At 50.6% G+C, this 16,570-nt stretch overlaps 1 protein-coding gene across 2 annotated transcripts; it reads left to right on the forward strand.

Moving 5' to 3' along the window:
* The first annotated feature begins 3,704 nt into the window (after positions 1–3,704).
* Positions 3,705–14,230, forward strand: VPS4A (vacuolar protein sorting 4 homolog A). 2 transcript variants are annotated; one of them, XM_066243191.1, is made up of 11 exons: positions 3,705–3,897; positions 7,280–7,391; positions 7,488–7,635; positions 8,945–9,003; positions 9,101–9,220; positions 9,729–9,885; positions 10,477–10,625; positions 11,005–11,086; positions 11,304–11,523; positions 12,527–12,667; positions 13,378–14,230. In XM_066243191.1, exons 1-11 carry the CDS (start codon positions 3,877–3,879, stop codon positions 13,477–13,479), a joined length of 1,311 nt encoding a protein of 436 aa, XP_066099288.1. In that variant the 5' UTR covers positions 3,705–3,876; the 3' UTR covers positions 13,480–14,230. The 2 variants fall into 2 exon arrangements, with proteins under 2 accessions (XP_066099288.1, XP_066099287.1); XM_066243190.1 differs by having other exon boundaries at positions 3,706–3,897; positions 8,942–9,003.
* The last annotated feature ends 2,340 nt before the right edge of the window (positions 14,231–16,570 follow it).

Raw genomic sequence — 16,570 nt, forward strand, 5'->3', positions numbered from 1 at the left:
AACACAGGCAACCATCTATCTTCCCTCCTACTATAATGTCTAAAGCTGGTCTTGCTGCCCACTGTCTGATGCCACTCCCATTATCTATATTAGCTGCATCCTATTGGTTTTTCAAACATGCTCAACTCTTCACATATTAACAACCATCAAAAACTCCTTCCTGGCCCTGGCCGGTTGGCTCAGTGGTAGAGCGTCAGCCTGGCGTGCAGGAGTCCTGGGTTCGATTCCCGGCCAGGGCACATAGGAGAAGCTTCTCCACCCCTCCCCCTCTCCTTCCTCTCTGCCTCTCTCTTCCCATCCCGCAGCCAAGACTCCATTGGAGCAAAGTTGGCCTGGGCGCTGAGGATGGCTCTATGGCCTCTGCCTCAGGCGCTAGAATGGCTCTGGTTGCAAAAGAGCGATGCCCCAGATGGGCAGAGCATCGCCCCCTGGTGGTCATGCCGGGTGGATCCCAGTTGGGCGCATGCAGGAGTCTATCTCACTGCCTCCCCATTTCCAGCTTCAGAAAAATAAAAAAAATTAAATTAAAAAAACAAACAAAAAACCCCTCCTTCCTGGACCCCACAATTCTTGCAGCTGTTCTTCTAGGCCTCCCTCCCCCCCCCCCCAAACTTCTTGAAAGAGTAGTGCCTCTTCATGGACTATATTTCCTCACGACCCACTCACCCTCAGCCCTCTGCAGTCCGGCTTCTGCCTTCATCACTTAATGAAACGTCTCTGGCCGAGGTCATCGGCCTGCCTTCTGAGCTGCAATAGGTACTGTGCTCTCCTTACTCCCTCTCCTGACTTCCAGGACACTGTTCTGGCTATCCTACCTCGCCAGCTGCCTTTCTTTTTTTTTTCTTTTTTTTTTTAATTTATTTTATTTTATTTTATTTATTATTATTATTTTTTTATATATATTTTTTGAAGCTGGAAACAGGGAGAGACAGTCAGACAGACTCCCGCATGCGCCCGACCAGGATCCACCCGGCACGCCCACCATGGGGCGACGCTCTGCCCACCAGGGGACGATGCTCTGCCCATCCTGGGCGTCGCCATGTTGCGACCAGAGCCACTCTAGCGCCTGGGGCGGAGGCCACAGAGCCATCCCCAGCGCCCGGGCCATCTTTGCTCCAATGGAGCCTTGGCTGCGGGAGGGGAAGAGAGAGACAGAGAGGAAGGCACGGCGGAGGGGTGGAGAAGCAAATGGGCGCTTCTCCTGTGTGCCCTGGCCGGGAATCGAACCCGGGTCCTCCGCACGCTAGGCCGATGCTCTACCGCTGAGCCAACCGGCCAGGGCTATTTTATTTTTTTTAATAAAGATTTTATTTATTCATTATAGAGAGGGGAGAGAGAGAGAGAGAGAGAGAGAGGGAAGGGGGGAGGAGCAGAAAGCATCAACTCCCATATGTGTCTTGACCAGGCAAGCCCAGGTTTTTTTTGTTTGTTTTTTTAATTTTTTATTTATTCATTTTAGAGAGGAGAGGGAGAAACAGAGAGAGAGAGACAGAGAGAGAGAGAGAGGAGAGACAGAGAGAGAGAGAAGGGGGGAAGGAGCTGGAAGCATCAACTCCCATATGTGCCTTGACCAGGCAAGCCCAGGGTTTCGAACGGCGACCTCAGCATTTCCAGGTCGACGCTTTATCCACTGCGCCACCACAGGTCAGGCAAGCCCAGGGTTTTGAACCAGCAACCTCAGTGTTTCTAGGTTGACACTTTATCCACTGCGCCACCACAGGTCAGGCGCCAGCTGCCTTTCTAAACTTCTTTTGCAGGCTCAGTCTCTTCTAGTTGGTCAGCACACCTCCAGGCTCTGTCCTATGCTTTCCCTTCACCTCATCCTACATTCTATTCACAGTGGTCGGCAAACTCATTAGTCAACAGAGTCAAATATCAACAGTATAACTGTTGAGAGCCAAATTTTTTAAACTTAAATTATGGAGGTTGGTACATTGTTATTAATTTAATTAAAGTACTCCTAAGCTGGCCAAAGAGCCGCATGTGGCTTGCAAGCCCCGGTTTGCCGACCAGGGCCCTAGAAGATCTTATTCGCACAGCTTCCTTTCCCACCTATCCCCAGATGTCTCACAGATGTGCATCTCCAGCCTTCATCTTTCTTCTGACTTCCAGATGAATGTACCTGACACCTGATATTTCAAAGGCACCTCAAACTCCTCACCCCATGCACCCCCCCCCAAGACTGGTCTTTGTCTAGTATTCCCCATCTCAATATCACCACCTTTTCCAGGTGCTGAAGCCAGCAAACCAGGAGTGATCTCTGTCTTCTCCTGCCCATCACTATACCCCAATTATCTAATCTATTTCCAAGTGCTATGATTTGCCTTCCAAAACCTCCCTTTTCTTCCATACTCCTCTCCCCCCCTTTCCTCTTCTGAACTACAGCAATAGCTTCATATACAAGAGCCATCCCATCTATGCAATCTGTTCTGCACACTAGGGTGAGAGTCATCTATCAAAAACAAATGAACAAACAAAAAACAATTCTTCATTGCTCTAGGATAAAACCCCAAATACTCTGCCCCCCTTTAAATTTTATTTATTTATTTTAGAGAAGAAAGAGAAAGGTGGGGAGAGGAGCGGGAAACATCAAATTGTAGTTGCTTCTTGTATGTGCCTTGACCTGGCAAGCCCAGAATTTTGAACTGGTGACCTCAGCATTGCAAGTCGATGGTTTATCAACTGCGCTACCACAGGTCAGGCAAAACCAAAAATCTTGACCACAGCCAAATGTCCTGGCCTCTGCCCAATTCCCCAACATCAGCTCACAGAAGGCTTTGACTTACTGTTTTCTGCTCTCTGGTTATATGGCCTTTCAGTTTCTCAAATTACACCACTGGTCTCAGGCCCTCAGGGTCTTTCACAGGCTGTTTCACTAACCCAGAATGCTCTTCCCCACCACCTTCCTCTCTTAATGAATGGGAGTCTTTCCTGACCACCTAGTTTGGGCAGATTGCCTATTTGACACCCACATAGCACATGAGTCTTCACACTCCTGATGAACATCACCTTTCTCCTAGAAAGTTTTGATCATTGCTATATCCTCAAAACTGCACAGAACTCCACACATAGTCTATATAGTAACTATATATTGTTAAATGAATTGTTAACAACCAACTTGCTATACTGAAATACACTGGGATAAAGCCCTCAGCTATGGAGGTTTAAGGAAACTGCTTTTCTAAAGAGAAAAGTAGAGGGGTTAATATTAAAAACAACAAAAATCACCACCACAAACAACAAAAACCACCTTTAGATAGAGCCAAGGGCATCATAATAAGTTACCAGGGACTGACAACACTGTGGGGTACACTATGCTTACATTAGCTAGTTCATTCATTACCCTCAAAAGCCAGTAAAGGTAGATAGTAATTATTATTATACCGAATTAAACATCAGGAACAAACGTGCTGCGCTCTAAGGTTTACTCTGCCAGTAAAATTGCCCTACAGGCGCTGTTTTATTCGAAGTGGGTGGGGTCTTAGAACTTGAGGATTTTACTCTGCCCTTCCTCTGGCCCCGCCTGCTCGCCCCGCCCCGCCCCCAAGTCCCACCCCGGCCCTCGCTGGGCTCCGGGTCCCGCCCCCGTCCGCCACGCCCCCGCCCCAGTCTCCTGGGCCACACTTCGCCGCGGAGAGCGGTGCCTGCAGTGCCGGCCGTAGCCGCCGGGGGGCAGCCGCGCCGCTCGGGCCCGACCGCTCTGGGCCGTGCTCCTCGCTCGTTCTCGGACTCAGCTCTAGCTGCCAGCGGCCACCCTCCCCGCGCCCAGCGCCGACCCGCCGGGCTCGCCGCACCGGACCCAGCACCTCGGCTCTCCGAGGCCGGACCGAGGCCGCAAGCAGCGCCGCGAGGTGTGAGGCGGACCCAGGAGATGAAATGACAACGACAACCCTCCAGGTACCTCGGCTTGGCGCGGCCCGGCCGGCTGGCGGAGTCCGAAGGAGGCGCGGCGGGGCCTGTGGGCCGGCCGTCAGGCGGGCGGGGGCCTCCTCGAAGCCCGCCGCCCTGTTGCCGCCTCCGCCCGTTTCTGTGTTCACACGCTAGGAGCCGAGGGCCACCTCCCGTCCGGAACTCCCGGTCCCCCTGGCCTGGCCGAGCCCCAAGGCTGCTACGTGCAGCTGGGGCCCCAATACCGCCGTAAGGGCTCAGCCTCACTCGGGCCTCACAGGCGCCGCCCGGGAAGCTCGGGCTCGCGGTCCGGCTGCTCGCTCTCTCTTCTCCTGTCTCGCAACTAGCCGCTGCTTCTTCCCTGGTATCCGATTTCCTCTTCTCGGCCAACGACCCTCCATTCATTCCCTGGATTGTGCAGGGTGGTGCTGGGGTGGCGCCACCTGGATGCATGACTGACCCATCCTCCAGGTGCTGCCACCCTGTTTTCCTGCTGGGCCGGAAAACATAAACATGCTCAGGCCTCAGACCTGGGTTTGAATATCGCCTCCGCCACTCACTAGGTCGTATGTGACCTTGGGATAGTTATGTGATCCTCGAGTCTGGGGTTGGGTTATTGTGACAGTGGCTCAAGATTAATTCTGGAAAAGCATTCTTAATATGGTGTCATCTACCTAGTAAGTGTTCCGTAAGAGGTGACAAGATACAGTGCTTGTGGGGCAAGACTTCATGGAAGAAGTGGCATTTAGCAGGATCCTCAAAGGATGGGTAGCATTCAGATTCGTGGAGGTGGAAGAGGGATGGGTACTTCAGGGGGAGGAGGATGTGGGAACAGTGGTGAACTTCCACCTGCAGGTCCTACCTGCCCAGTTTTTGTATGGCCTGTGAGTGAAGAATGTTTTTATTACATTTAAAAAAAAAATAGGTTTGTTAAGATATAACTCACCATACAATTTGCCCATTTAAAGTGTACAATTCAGTGCTTTTTGTATATTCACAGCATTGTGCAGTCATCACCACAATCCCTTTTAGAGCATTTTGATCACCCCAAAAGGAAACTCTACCCTGCAGCTCTCGCCCCCCCCCCCCATTCCTCTGTTCCCTCCCGACATGTGGCAACCAACCACTAATCTACTTTCTGTCCTTTGTGGATTTCCCTATTCTAGGCATTTTATATAAATAGAAACTATACAATATGAAGTCCTTTGAGACCAACTTCTTTCATATAAATAGTGTAGGTTTTCACATTTTTAAACGGCCAAAAGGATATTTCATGATACATAAATCATGAAATTCACATTACAGTGTCTATAAATAAAGTTTTATTGGAACACGCCCCTGCTCATTTGTTTTGTATTGTAAATGGCTGCTTTGGGGCTACCAAGGCAGGGTTGAGTTGTTGCTACAGAGATTGTACAGTCAGAAAAGGCCAAAATATTTAGTGTCTGGTCGTGTAGAGAAAGTTTGCCAGCTCCTCTGTTAGCTCATCTTTGCAGCCCTTTTCTTTCACCGTCGTCCCTTGCAAGACCTGTTACTACAGATGTGGCGGGGCTGGCAGTTTGGTCATCTTAGTTTCCTGTTATGCAAAATTGTCCCTCTTCAAACTGCAACCGAGGCCTCTTGCAGGTGAAAAACTTTGTGGTTGCCAGAAAAATCTTAGGCAGATTAGTTATTAGAGCAGGGGTCCCCAAACTTTTTACACAGGGGGCCAGTTCACTGTCCCTCAGACCGTTGGAGGGCCGGACTTTAAAAAAAAACTATGAACAAATCCCTATGCACATTGCACATATCTTATTTTAAAGTAAAAAAACAAAACGGGAACAAATACAATATTTAAAATAAAGAACAAGTAAATTTAAATCAACAAACTGACCAGTATTTCAATGGGAACTATGCTCCTCTCACTGACCACCAATGAAAGAGGTGCCCCTTCCGAAAGTGCGGCGGGGGCCAGATATGGCCTCAGGGGGCCGCATGCGGGCCGTAGTTTGGGGACCCCTATAATAGAGTATCAAGAAGGAGGAAAGGGATAGGTTTGCTGTGCCCCATGGGGACAAACCTAAGCAGGAAGGTGTCTAGGGTGAAAAAGTCCGAGGAATTGAGTGTTTGTTCTGTAGAAGAGAACATCAGGGGTAGGAATGCCTATTTCATGTCTTTTCTGAAGGGCGGTCTTGGGGAGAGAGTAGACAAGTGAAGCTTGTGTTTAAGTAAATCATCCATTCTGAAGGTTCAGGGCTCCTAGTTATTATATATTTGTAGGTAATGGAGGAAGCTGAAACTTGAAAATGATAGCCTGCATTCTTTCACCTTCCCTCATCTCTTTAACCTGGTAAGTTGATGTCAACCTGGCCTAACCTACCCGTCTGTTTTGTAGAGCTGTCTGTGACTTCCTTTCTGAGACTTCTTTCTTTCCAGTGAGAAAGGGCTGCACAAATGCTTGGGCCCTGCCAAGAGCTGGTCAGGAGGGTTATTGTTTGCTGTGACGGAACTGTGTGTATAACAGTGGGATGTGCCCGCCTGGTGTCTAGTGCTGTATCAGCTTGAGGAGAATAATTCTGGTAACGCTTCCGGGTTGGTGAAGCTGTGGTTTCTAAAACTGGATATGTAGGTGTGGGGCAGCTGCCTGAAAGATCTGCATGCTTCAAGTTCAGTCTCGAGTACAGGCCTACAGGATTTATGAGATGCAGACGCTCTCACAGAGGTCTCAGAAGGTTCCAGAGGACTGTTCCCCTCAGTTGGCAGCGCATAAATACCTATGGGGTTAGGCAGCGCTTTTTGTATTGGAGATACTGGTAGATTATTGACCCATGTGTCTGATAGCTTTTTCTTAGGTATCAACTTGATGAGAACCATCTTCTCTTTTCACCTAGAGAAGCAGGCTGTGCCAGTAGATCCCTTTAAGTCCATCTCATAAAACTCAGGTCAATGAAGGACTTTTCTGTCTGTCTGGCTCTTCTCTGGCCCTTGAGATCAAGTGCAGTTTCTGGCCTCCCTGCTCAACAACACAGGAATCAACTGGTTCTGTGTCTCCCCTGTTCCCTACTATGAGTTAGGGTCCATTTCCCTTTCCCTTGAGGCATGGAATGGAAACTGAACTTTCCCTTTGAGCTCTAACCTGAGCTATTTCATCAGGCTTCTACTGGCTGAAATCCAGAGTGGGGACTGAGAAGGAGTTTGCTTTTATTGTATTGAGTGCATTGTAAAGACGATGGTTATCTTTTAAAACATCCTTTTAAGGCCTTTCTGGTTGATGTTGGAAAAGTAGGCCAACATAATGGTCTGCAACTGACTAATTCCCAGGCCTGGCAATATCGCATCAGTGTGTTTCTCCTGTCCGGGACCCTTTCTGGAACCCTTGGGAAGCACTGAGCTATTTGCTTTGCCTTTACAGAAAGCCATTGATCTGGTGACAAAAGCCACAGAAGAGGATAAAGCCAAGAATTATGAGGAGGCGCTCCGGCTCTACCAGCATGCCGTGGAGTATTTCCTACACGCAATCAAATGTGAGCCAAACGGGCTCTCCCCAGCTGCCGTCCCCTGCAAGAAGAGGGTGGGCGCCTCTGCGCTCACAGGACCCCTCTCTGGTTCCACTTTTGCAGATGAGACACACAGCGACAAGGCCAAGGAGAGCATTCGAGCCAAGTGCATGCAGTACCTAGACCGGGCAGAGAAGCTGAAGGATTACTTACGGAACAAAGAGAAACATGGCAAGAAGCCAGTCAAAGAGAATCAGAGTGAGAGCAAGGGGTAAGTAGGGAGCCAGGACAGAGACCCCCCAAGCACGTGCCCTTCTCCTGTGTTGCTGTCAGTTTTGGTGCTAATGCAGCCTTGAACTTCCGTGACACCTTTCTTTTGGGGAATTCTACTAACAGCACCCCACGGCTGGTTTCGTCAAGCACTTTACAGAATACTTCCATGTATACTCTCTCATTGGATCTGGGATGGGGGGCCAGCGTGGAGGTTACTAGGCTTGGACTCTGCAGATATAATCGGGCTCTGCCACTTCCTAGCCATGTGACCTTGGACAAGTGCCATGACCCCTCTGTGCTTCCAGGCTCCTCATCTGTAAGAGGAAAAAGATAATGAGACTTCCCTCCTAGTGTTGCTCTAAGGAGCAAATGAGATGATGGGGTGGAGCCCTGAGGATAGAGCCAGTGTGCAGTAAAGATGAAATAAATGTCAGCTGCTGTCGTCATCAGAGTTATCCTCTTTACCTGACTTATGAGGCGACAGACTCAGAGGTTCAGAGATCACCAAGGTCACAGAGCTGGAATTTGATGGAGTCTGGACACACACCCAGGACCTATGCTTTTACTCCAAAGCCAGTGTTCCCTCAGCAGTTTCTCTCCTCATGGCTGTGGTTTGCCCACCATGGAGATTCCAGTTATCTGAGCAGAAAGGCCAGTGGTGACCTGGAGGGATGGGGGGATCCTCGGCAGGGAGGTCATGGGGTAGGAGAGAGGTGGGTGTTGTGTCGGCCGCATCACCAGAGGTGAGAGGCTGTGCTCCCGGGTGGAGAGGATTCCCTGGAGTGGGAGACATACCGAGAAAGGGCAGGAGGCCAGACAGCTCCAAGAGGACGGCCAGAGTTTTGAGGATGGCAAATGACTTACATCTGGATAGGGATTGGCCTGGCGGGGTGGGGATGTGGGACAGCGGCCCTGCAGACATAAGAAGACTTACCTCTTCTCCAAGTCACAGCCACTAGCTGTCTGGTTTTGAGTCCGTATGAGAGGCCAGTGAGAGCTGCAATTGCTTGCCTTGCTTGGCTGCTCTTGAAGTCTAGCCAAAGCACATGTCCCTCACTAGTCACTAGACAGGCACATGCTTCTGTGGTTATCCCCATAATGAAGAATCGAGGATGGGTTATGAGGCTCCTAGAACCACACTCCTAGGGCCCTGAGTGTCCTCGGGGTGACTGGGTCTGTCACCACAGTTAAGCAGGGAGGTCATCCTTTACCTCCCTGCTGGCAGCCAGAGCCTGGCCTCCCTCTGAGGCCTCCTCACCAACCTCCCCCTGAGCTAGCCTGCCATCTTCTGTCTCCTTTCTCAGCAGTGATAGTGACAGCGAAGGGGATAATCCAGAGAAAAAGAAATTGCAAGAGCAGCTGATGGGTAAGAGGCTCGAGGCCCCATGGCTGTGGGAGGGGGACATGGCCAGGGCCCCCTGGTGTGTCGGGGCTCTGGGTTGAAGGTTTGCCTCCCTCTGCAGGTGCCGTCGTGATGGAGAAACCCAACATTCGGTGGAATGATGTTGCCGGGCTAGAAGGGGCCAAGGAGGCCCTCAAAGAAGCTGTCATTTTGCCAATTAAATTCCCACATTTATTCACAGGTAATTGTTGAGCCACTAGAGGCCCAGATGTATAAATATCAGGCTCCTGAGGAAGGGGCTCCGGGCTCCGACTCAGGAGGTGTCCAGGAGCAGATGGTGACTCAGTTCCTTTTGCTCTTAGTGGGCGAGGCCTGGCCTTCCCGGGGACTCCCACTTGGAAAAGGCCCCAGGGCCTACCCATTATGGTCATCTAATCCATGGCTTCTCTCTGGTGTCAGAAACACCTTTATAACTAGTACTTTGACTTAACTGTCCCAGTGGGTGGGCAGGCTCAGGAACCGGTGCTGGCCAGCGTCACTGTGCAGGGTCACAGGGGTCAGGAGCCAGGGCTCGGACCAAGTTCTCAGTGGCTAATTTAGTTCCCTTTACTCTTTTGCTCTTAGACTCAGTTGTCTTGTAGAACTTTTCATTTCTCACTGTATCTACAGTGACTAAGGCCCCTCTGCTTTTTTCTGTTCCCCTTTCTCAATAAGGAGGAAACTCACTTCAGTTTATTTTTATCTCGCAGGCAAACGTACCCCTTGGCGAGGGATACTGCTCTTCGGACCCCCCGGCACAGGGAAATCCTACCTGGCCAAAGCGGTGGCAACAGAGGCCAACAACTCCACCTTCTTCTCCGTGTCCTCCTCAGACTTGATGTCTAAGTGGTTGGGGGAGAGTGAGAAGTAAGTCAGCCCCCAGGCCCTTCTCCGCTGTCCCCCACCCCCGGCAGCTGCTGGCAGTCCAGCGTCCCGGCCCTCGGAGTCACCTCCCAGAGCAGTCGCTGTTGGATGTCAGGGAGCAGTAGCCATCAGAGGGGTATCTTGCTAGCTTAGTGGCTGGGACACCGTCCTGACCAAGACAGCTGAACCTGAAAGGGAACTTGGGAGAGATGAGTCCTCATGAAGGGAAGAGAAAGGGACTCCCAATAATTGGGTAATCAGGTGAGTGTCCTCTGTTGGGGAATTTATACAGTTATCTTATTCCACACACCAGCCCCCATTTTGCAGATGATAAACTGAGACTTAGAGGAAGGGAAGTGACTTGTCTTAAATTCAGAGCTAATGAATGGGGCTGCCAGGATTGCAGCTGATGCCAGGCTTGCTCTTCCTCTTGGTACAGTGCTGCCAGAGGACTTTTTACCACCCCTCTTTCTGAAATCTAAGCGTGCCTCTAGTCTCGACCTCCCCGTGGGAAGGGCGAGAGAAGTGGTGACTGGGACCCTGGCAGGCATGAGTGTGGGTGTCCAGGTCCCAACCCATTTTTCACCTTCACAGGCTAGTCAAGAACCTGTTTGAGCTGGCCAGGCAGCACAAACCTTCCATAATCTTCATCGACGAGGTGGATTCCCTCTGTGGATCCCGCAATGAAAATGAGAGCGAGGCTGCCCGAAGGATCAAAACTGAGTTCCTGGTCCAGATGCAGGGTGCGTGCAAGTCCCGGGTCTCCTCCCTGTTTCTCGGTCCCCCTGACGCCAGCCCGGGGCTTCATTACTTGGCCGCGCTGGATCTGACTGTCCCAAGGGTGGGGGGAAGGGTCAGAGAAGCAGCTCTCAGCTTTTACCTCCTAGGCCTGCATTGTGGAGGTGAGGTCCCTGCAGCCTTGGCCCACTGCTCTCTGCCCCTCCCGAGGCGGGCAAGGCAGCCATGCTCTTCACTCCAGTGAAGCTTGTGAGGGCCCCACCGCCAGAAGTGGCACAGGGATGGCTCCAGTTCGGGACACAAAGCCCCTGAGGTTCTTCCCTGCAGGTTCAGACTGATCCTTGCAGGTGTTCTGAGTCAGTGTCTGTTTCCCTTTGTCCGCAGGGGTGGGGAATAACAACGATGGGACTCTGGTTCTTGGTGCCACAAACATCCCATGGGTGTTGGATTCAGCCATTAGAAGGAGGTGAGTCTTCCCCTGTAGAGCCGGGCGCTGAGGTCTTTCTCTGGCCATGGTTGGCCCGCTGCTGGGTGTCTCTGGAGCCCGTCTCTCCAGAGGATTCTCCGTGTCTGCCCATGTCTCCGGGCAGCCTGAGGGGAGCCAGTCTGGAGGGCCCGCTGGGCCTCGTCATTAAGACCTTCCTCATCTGCTCTCAAGTCCAGCCGTGTGCTTGGCTCTCTAGGTTTGAGAAGCGGATTTACATCCCATTGCCGGAGGAGGCTGCCCGTGCCCAGATGTTCCGGTTGCATCTGGGTAGCACTCCCCACAACCTCACGGACGCCAATATCCACGAGCTGGCCCGCAAGACAGAAGGCTACTCAGGTGCAGACATCAGCATCATTGTTCGCGACTCCCTCATGCAGCCCGTTAGAAAAGTACAGTCAGCAACACACTTCAAAAAGGTGAGTGAGCATGCAAGGAATTGCTTAGAAAGGGCCACAGGAAAGGGGATATCTGCTTTCTTTGCCAGCTGACACATTTTGGGTCTCTTGGAGAACCAAGGGCAAGTGCAAAGTGAGCCCACGTTTGTGCTTGTTCTTCCCTTCCCTGCAGTTCTTTTTGCTTGATGTGATCACCTAGGACAGAGCACTGTGGCAGTCACTTCTGCCACCCCTGCAGTCAGTGCTGTGCTGTCATGTGTGGTGAGCCTACTCAGTGTTTCAAAGGTGGTGGGTACAAAATCGCACACCATAAGGAGGAACTCCGTTCACACAGCACATCCATGTCAAGTATATGTCAAGGGTCCTGTTATGCGCCCAGACTTGTTCTCTGCTCGGGAGACGTTCATAACTGACCACAGCAGACGAAGGTCCCTGGCCTCCAGCAGCCCCCTTGCTAGTGGTGGAGACAGGCAACAGACAGACTCACTTCTCAGACGGTGGGGAGGCAGACATAGAGCCGGGAAGGGAGGGCGGGCATTTCTGAGGTTTGTAGTGGGAGGGGCAGGTTGCACTCTTAAAGATGGACCACACTAGGTGACATTTGCGACAAAAGTTGAAGAAGGTGAGGAAAGGGTCTTCAGATGTTTGAGAGAATGTTGCCAGTGGAGCAGATTTTGGTTGGAAAAACATTTTTGATGTCACTGTATTTGTGGTGAGATTTGAGTTAACAAGGAAGAGGAAGATATCAAGGTCTTTGGGGCCACAAAATGAGATTCTGAGGACAGTGGCTGGAATAGCATGCTAATCATGAACCTCTGAGATCAAACATCAAGCCACTTTGACTACTCAGCCCGAGAGTCTCGAAGGAGCCCATCGCTCCTCAGACTGATGACCAGAAACTCAGGCATTCGTTCACTTTCTGCCACGACCTTCTCTTCAGGACTCCGAAATCTGATGTGTCCTGCCCTTTCCCCAAAAAACAAGGGGCAGCCCCTCCAGCCAATCAAACTCCTGTTGATTTCAGGTCTGTGGCCCTTCCCGCACCAACCCTAGTGTTATGATTGATGACCTTCTGACACCATGCTCACCAGGGGACCCAGGGGCCATGGAGATGACTTGGATGGATGTCCCTAGTGACAAACTCTTAGAGCCTGTGGTTTGCATGGTAAGTGGCCAGCTGGCAGAGAGGACTGCACAACCCAGGAAATCAGAGTCTTAGGTCCCAGAATAAAAATAAGCTTCTCCTTTTTCTGTTCTAGGCTGTTGTGGCTCTTAAACAGAGAATGGCCGTTAGGGCTTTGGGTAACTGGGAATCCAGCCATTATTTACACTGAGGGCTCAGGATGGAGGCCATAATGTTAGCATTTTATTTTTTCAGCAAAAAGAATAAAGGCCAAGCATTCTGTGAATTTGGCTTGTTTTGTACACAGAAGGAACTAGCAAATGTATGTGAGCGCGGTGTGATTTGATGTATTTGCACAGGTAGCCTTTCACCTAGCTAGTCTTAACTTCTTATCCTCTTCTTGCTGATGGTCTTGCCCATTCTTTATGGCAGGTGTCTGCCTTTGTGGCTGGTGTGGTGGGCATGCAGTTAGACCTTCTCATGGGTGTTAAGAGGTGATGGGAGTTTCAGTTCTATCAGACTGGATATGGGTCCATCTGGAAATGACGTGAGCTGCCTCAGGAGGGAAGGGTATCCCTGTCGCAGGAGGCACTCAGGCTGAAGCTAGGCAATCCTAATAAGGTCTGCATTTGGGGTAGGGGCTGACCTCACAGGCAGGCCTCTTCCCACACTAGATTGCATGGGTCTGCAATGCTGGGAGGCTGAGGACTGGAGCCTGGCTACCCCTCAGGCACATGCTCTTGTCTTTGCAGTCGGACATGCTCCGGTCTTTGGCCACCACCCGGCCCACCGTGAATGCAGATGACCTCCTAAAAGTGAAGAAATTCTCAGAGGACTTTGGACAGGAGAGTTAAAAGCTTCTTCACTCTGGTGATGGTGAATGTGGGAGGTTTACTGGGGTAAATTCATGCACTCTCGTGTTGGTGGCCAGACAGAGCTCCAGGGCTCGTCCCAAAGTCACTACAGTGCCCTCTCTGCCATCTGGCTGCCAGCCGAGGAGCAGGAAGGAGGGGGCTCCCCGGCCGCAGAGACGCAGAGGCACATTCGGCAGCCGGTGGAATACTGACTCTTCCTACTTCCTCCTCCTCCTCTTCTTGATGCTCACCAACTCCTTGTACTGCACTCATTTTTTTTTCTTTTTAACCTTTTTTGTTCCCCTAAATTAATGCTGCTTGGATTTTCGTCTTGTTTATAAATAAAGTGAAAATCACCTGGAAGCATCAAGGAGTAGGAGCAGCCGTACTGTGGGGTTGGTGCCAATGACCTGCAGAAGCCCCGTGACCCATTCCTTTGAGACCCAAGTTTTGCTCCTTGTGAACTGAATGGCCAGTGCCCTGGATCCCTAGCCCAAGCTCTGCCTGTAAAGGCCAAGAGTAAAGCCAAGCCATTCACACCCTCCTAGGTCGGCATCTCGCTCCGTGTCCTCCCTGCAGGAGGAGAGGGTGGTCTGTGAGCACAGGCTAGAAATCAGAACGAGGAAGGCAGTCAGGCGGGTTTCACTGCTGTCTTTTCTTCCCTCTGAATGTGAGACCACTGAACCCAGCCACTGGCCTCAGGTCTTGGTCTTGGAAATGGGCTAATAAATCCTTTTCCCTTCTTGAGTTACCTGAGTGATCTCATCTTTGACTCTCGTCTGGGGCTTTTTGAAGGCCGTGCTTGCTTCCCATAGAAAGACCTCCTGGTTTTCTCTGCTGTCGTCTCTTCAGCAGAGTAGGAAGTAGGATTGTCACCAACTGCCACAGTTCTTAGGCCTCTACTCCAGTTAAGTTTGTGAGACCTTTCTTCCCCCAAGGCCTCAAAATGTGGCCAGGGGTGTTTGAGGAACTTGGGCATTTCTTCCTGTTGTCCCCCACCAGATAAGAGTCTCTCATATTGGGAGGCCTGTGGGACAGATGTGGCCTACAGCTGTTTGGTTGGTCTGCTGCCAACATACAGAAACCAAGAGCCTGACCGGTGGCTCAGATTGTACTGTGGAAAGATTGTCGACCTGGGACACTGAGGACCCAGGTTCAAAACTCCAAAGTCTGCTTGAGTGTAGGATTGCAGACATGATCCCATGGTCACTGGCTTGAGCCCAAGGTCGCTGGCTCAGCAAGGTATCACTGGCTAAGCTGGAGCCCCCCAGTCAAGGCATGTATGCGAAGCAATCATCCACTAAAAGTTGATGCTTGTTTTATCTCTCCCTGTTCATCTTTCTCTCTCTCTCTCTCTCTGCCTTTCTCCTTCCCTCTCGCTAAAAAAGAGTAAAGGTAAAAATTCGGATTAGATGATGCTGGGCCTGTGTCCTCATGAGGTAGCCTATCAGCTGCAGCTGAGCAGGGCCAGCCCTATTCAGATGGTGACATGCTTTGCAGTTGGCCATCCCCATGTGGCCTGTTCCCTCGCTTGCATTATCTGCCTAGCTTCTCTGGCCATTTGAATTTGTGACCCCTGGACGTGAGACACCCAAGGCCCAGAGCTGGCAGCACTGGAGCTGCTGTCTGACTGAGCAGGAGCGGTAGAGGCTATCATATGTTGAATACACAGAAAAGGCTTGGCACTGGTTGTTCCAGCCCTCCTCCCCCTCCCAGAACTGGTATTTCAAACCCAAATGGTCCAGAACTGAGTATGTCACCTACTCTTAGACCGAGTTAGCCCTGCACTGTGGTGTTTCTTTGATCTGCTTAGGAGTGTCTGCTGAATTGGGCCAGCTTTTGCTTGGTTTCTTGAAGGGTTGGGCTCACCATGCCTCTCCATTGCTGGTAGGTTAGTCCCGCCACGTTACCTAGAATGCCAACCAGCCTGGCTTCCAGATGACACTTTTGCAGCAACCGTGACAGAAATTTCTGTCTCTTGCTCTGGAGTTCCCTCATACTTCTTGGTTAGTTATGTGCCCTTAGCCACCAATTATGTTTGTAAATACTGGACAGAAGCCAGCACAGGACACTGCCCTATGCCTGTTTCATTTTAACTAATTGTGCTTAGTTGTATTTTCTTACTGTACTTCCAGTTACCTTTACTTGAATTGGAAGGTCTTTGCTATTTTTTTTAACCTGCTTTGTCATGTCTACTACTTGAACACCTAGACAAGTCACAGAAGTTAACAGAAACATGAGGTCTGCTGAGTCATCCTCATATCTCCAGTTACAGCTTTCACAGACCAACACTGAGGTTGAACTAACCTCAGACTGATGCTGCGGCCTCCTAGTCTGTTAACCATGGCTAATATGCACACAGGAATTTCCTCCCCTAAATGCTTACTCTGAAATCCCCTTCTTCCCTTTCTGGAGTTCTGTTCTAAACCTTTTGCCTAAATTGGTTTTCATGTGGAAATGGACTTCTAAGACTCTCCTTAGGTCCAGGTATAGATTTGTGTGTGTGTCTGTGGCCTAAGGTATAAGAGCTTTTCTTTATTGGAAGTGCAAGGATTTGCCTTGGGGCTGTAGTGTTTTAACTAGTAGACCAAATCCTTCCTCGTAGGTGGATTTGGTCACAACAGTAAATCTCATATATTTTCAGCAACAGAGATAGTCTTAGACTTTTCTCCAAGGTCCACTGTGAGCATTTACTCTTGGGCCTCCAGGTCAGGAAGCTGAAGTCGAATGCTACTGACCTACATTACAAAGGCATTACTAGGGTCTCTTAACCTCAGAGCACTGTAAGGAAACATCAGAATGCTCTGGGGCCACCCTGTAGGAGCTTCTGAGCATTTTCTAAAGGAAAGGAGGCTCACTGAATCATTTTTTTACTTCAGATTTTATTGATCTGAGAGGGAGAAGGGCAGGAGGTGGTGGCGGGAAGCATCACCTTGTAGTTGCTTCTCACGTGTACCTTGACCGGGCAAGCCCAGGGTTTCAGAGGACCTCAGCATTCCAGGTTGATGTTTTATCCACTGTGCCACCACAGGTCATGGCTCACTGAATTCTGATTTCCCGGAGGACCAGTGTTTTCACTATTAATGAGAGC

Source organism: Saccopteryx bilineata, chromosome 9, assembly GCF_036850765.1.
Source record: "Saccopteryx bilineata isolate mSacBil1 chromosome 9, mSacBil1_pri_phased_curated, whole genome shotgun sequence".
In the NCBI taxonomy this organism is placed as follows: domain Eukaryota; kingdom Metazoa; phylum Chordata; class Mammalia; order Chiroptera; family Emballonuridae; genus Saccopteryx; species Saccopteryx bilineata.

Coding starts and splice junctions, on each gene's coding strand:
- VPS4A (XM_066243190.1), top strand. CDS start 3,877: ATGACAACGACAACCCTCCAG. Junction 9,004..9,100: donor ATTGCAAGAGCAGCTGATGG/GTAAGAGGCTCG, acceptor CTCCCTCTGCAG/GTGCCGTCGTGATGGAGAAA. Junction 10,626..11,004: donor GTTCCTGGTCCAGATGCAGG/GTGCGTGCAAGT, acceptor CTTTGTCCGCAG/GGGTGGGGAATAACAACGAT.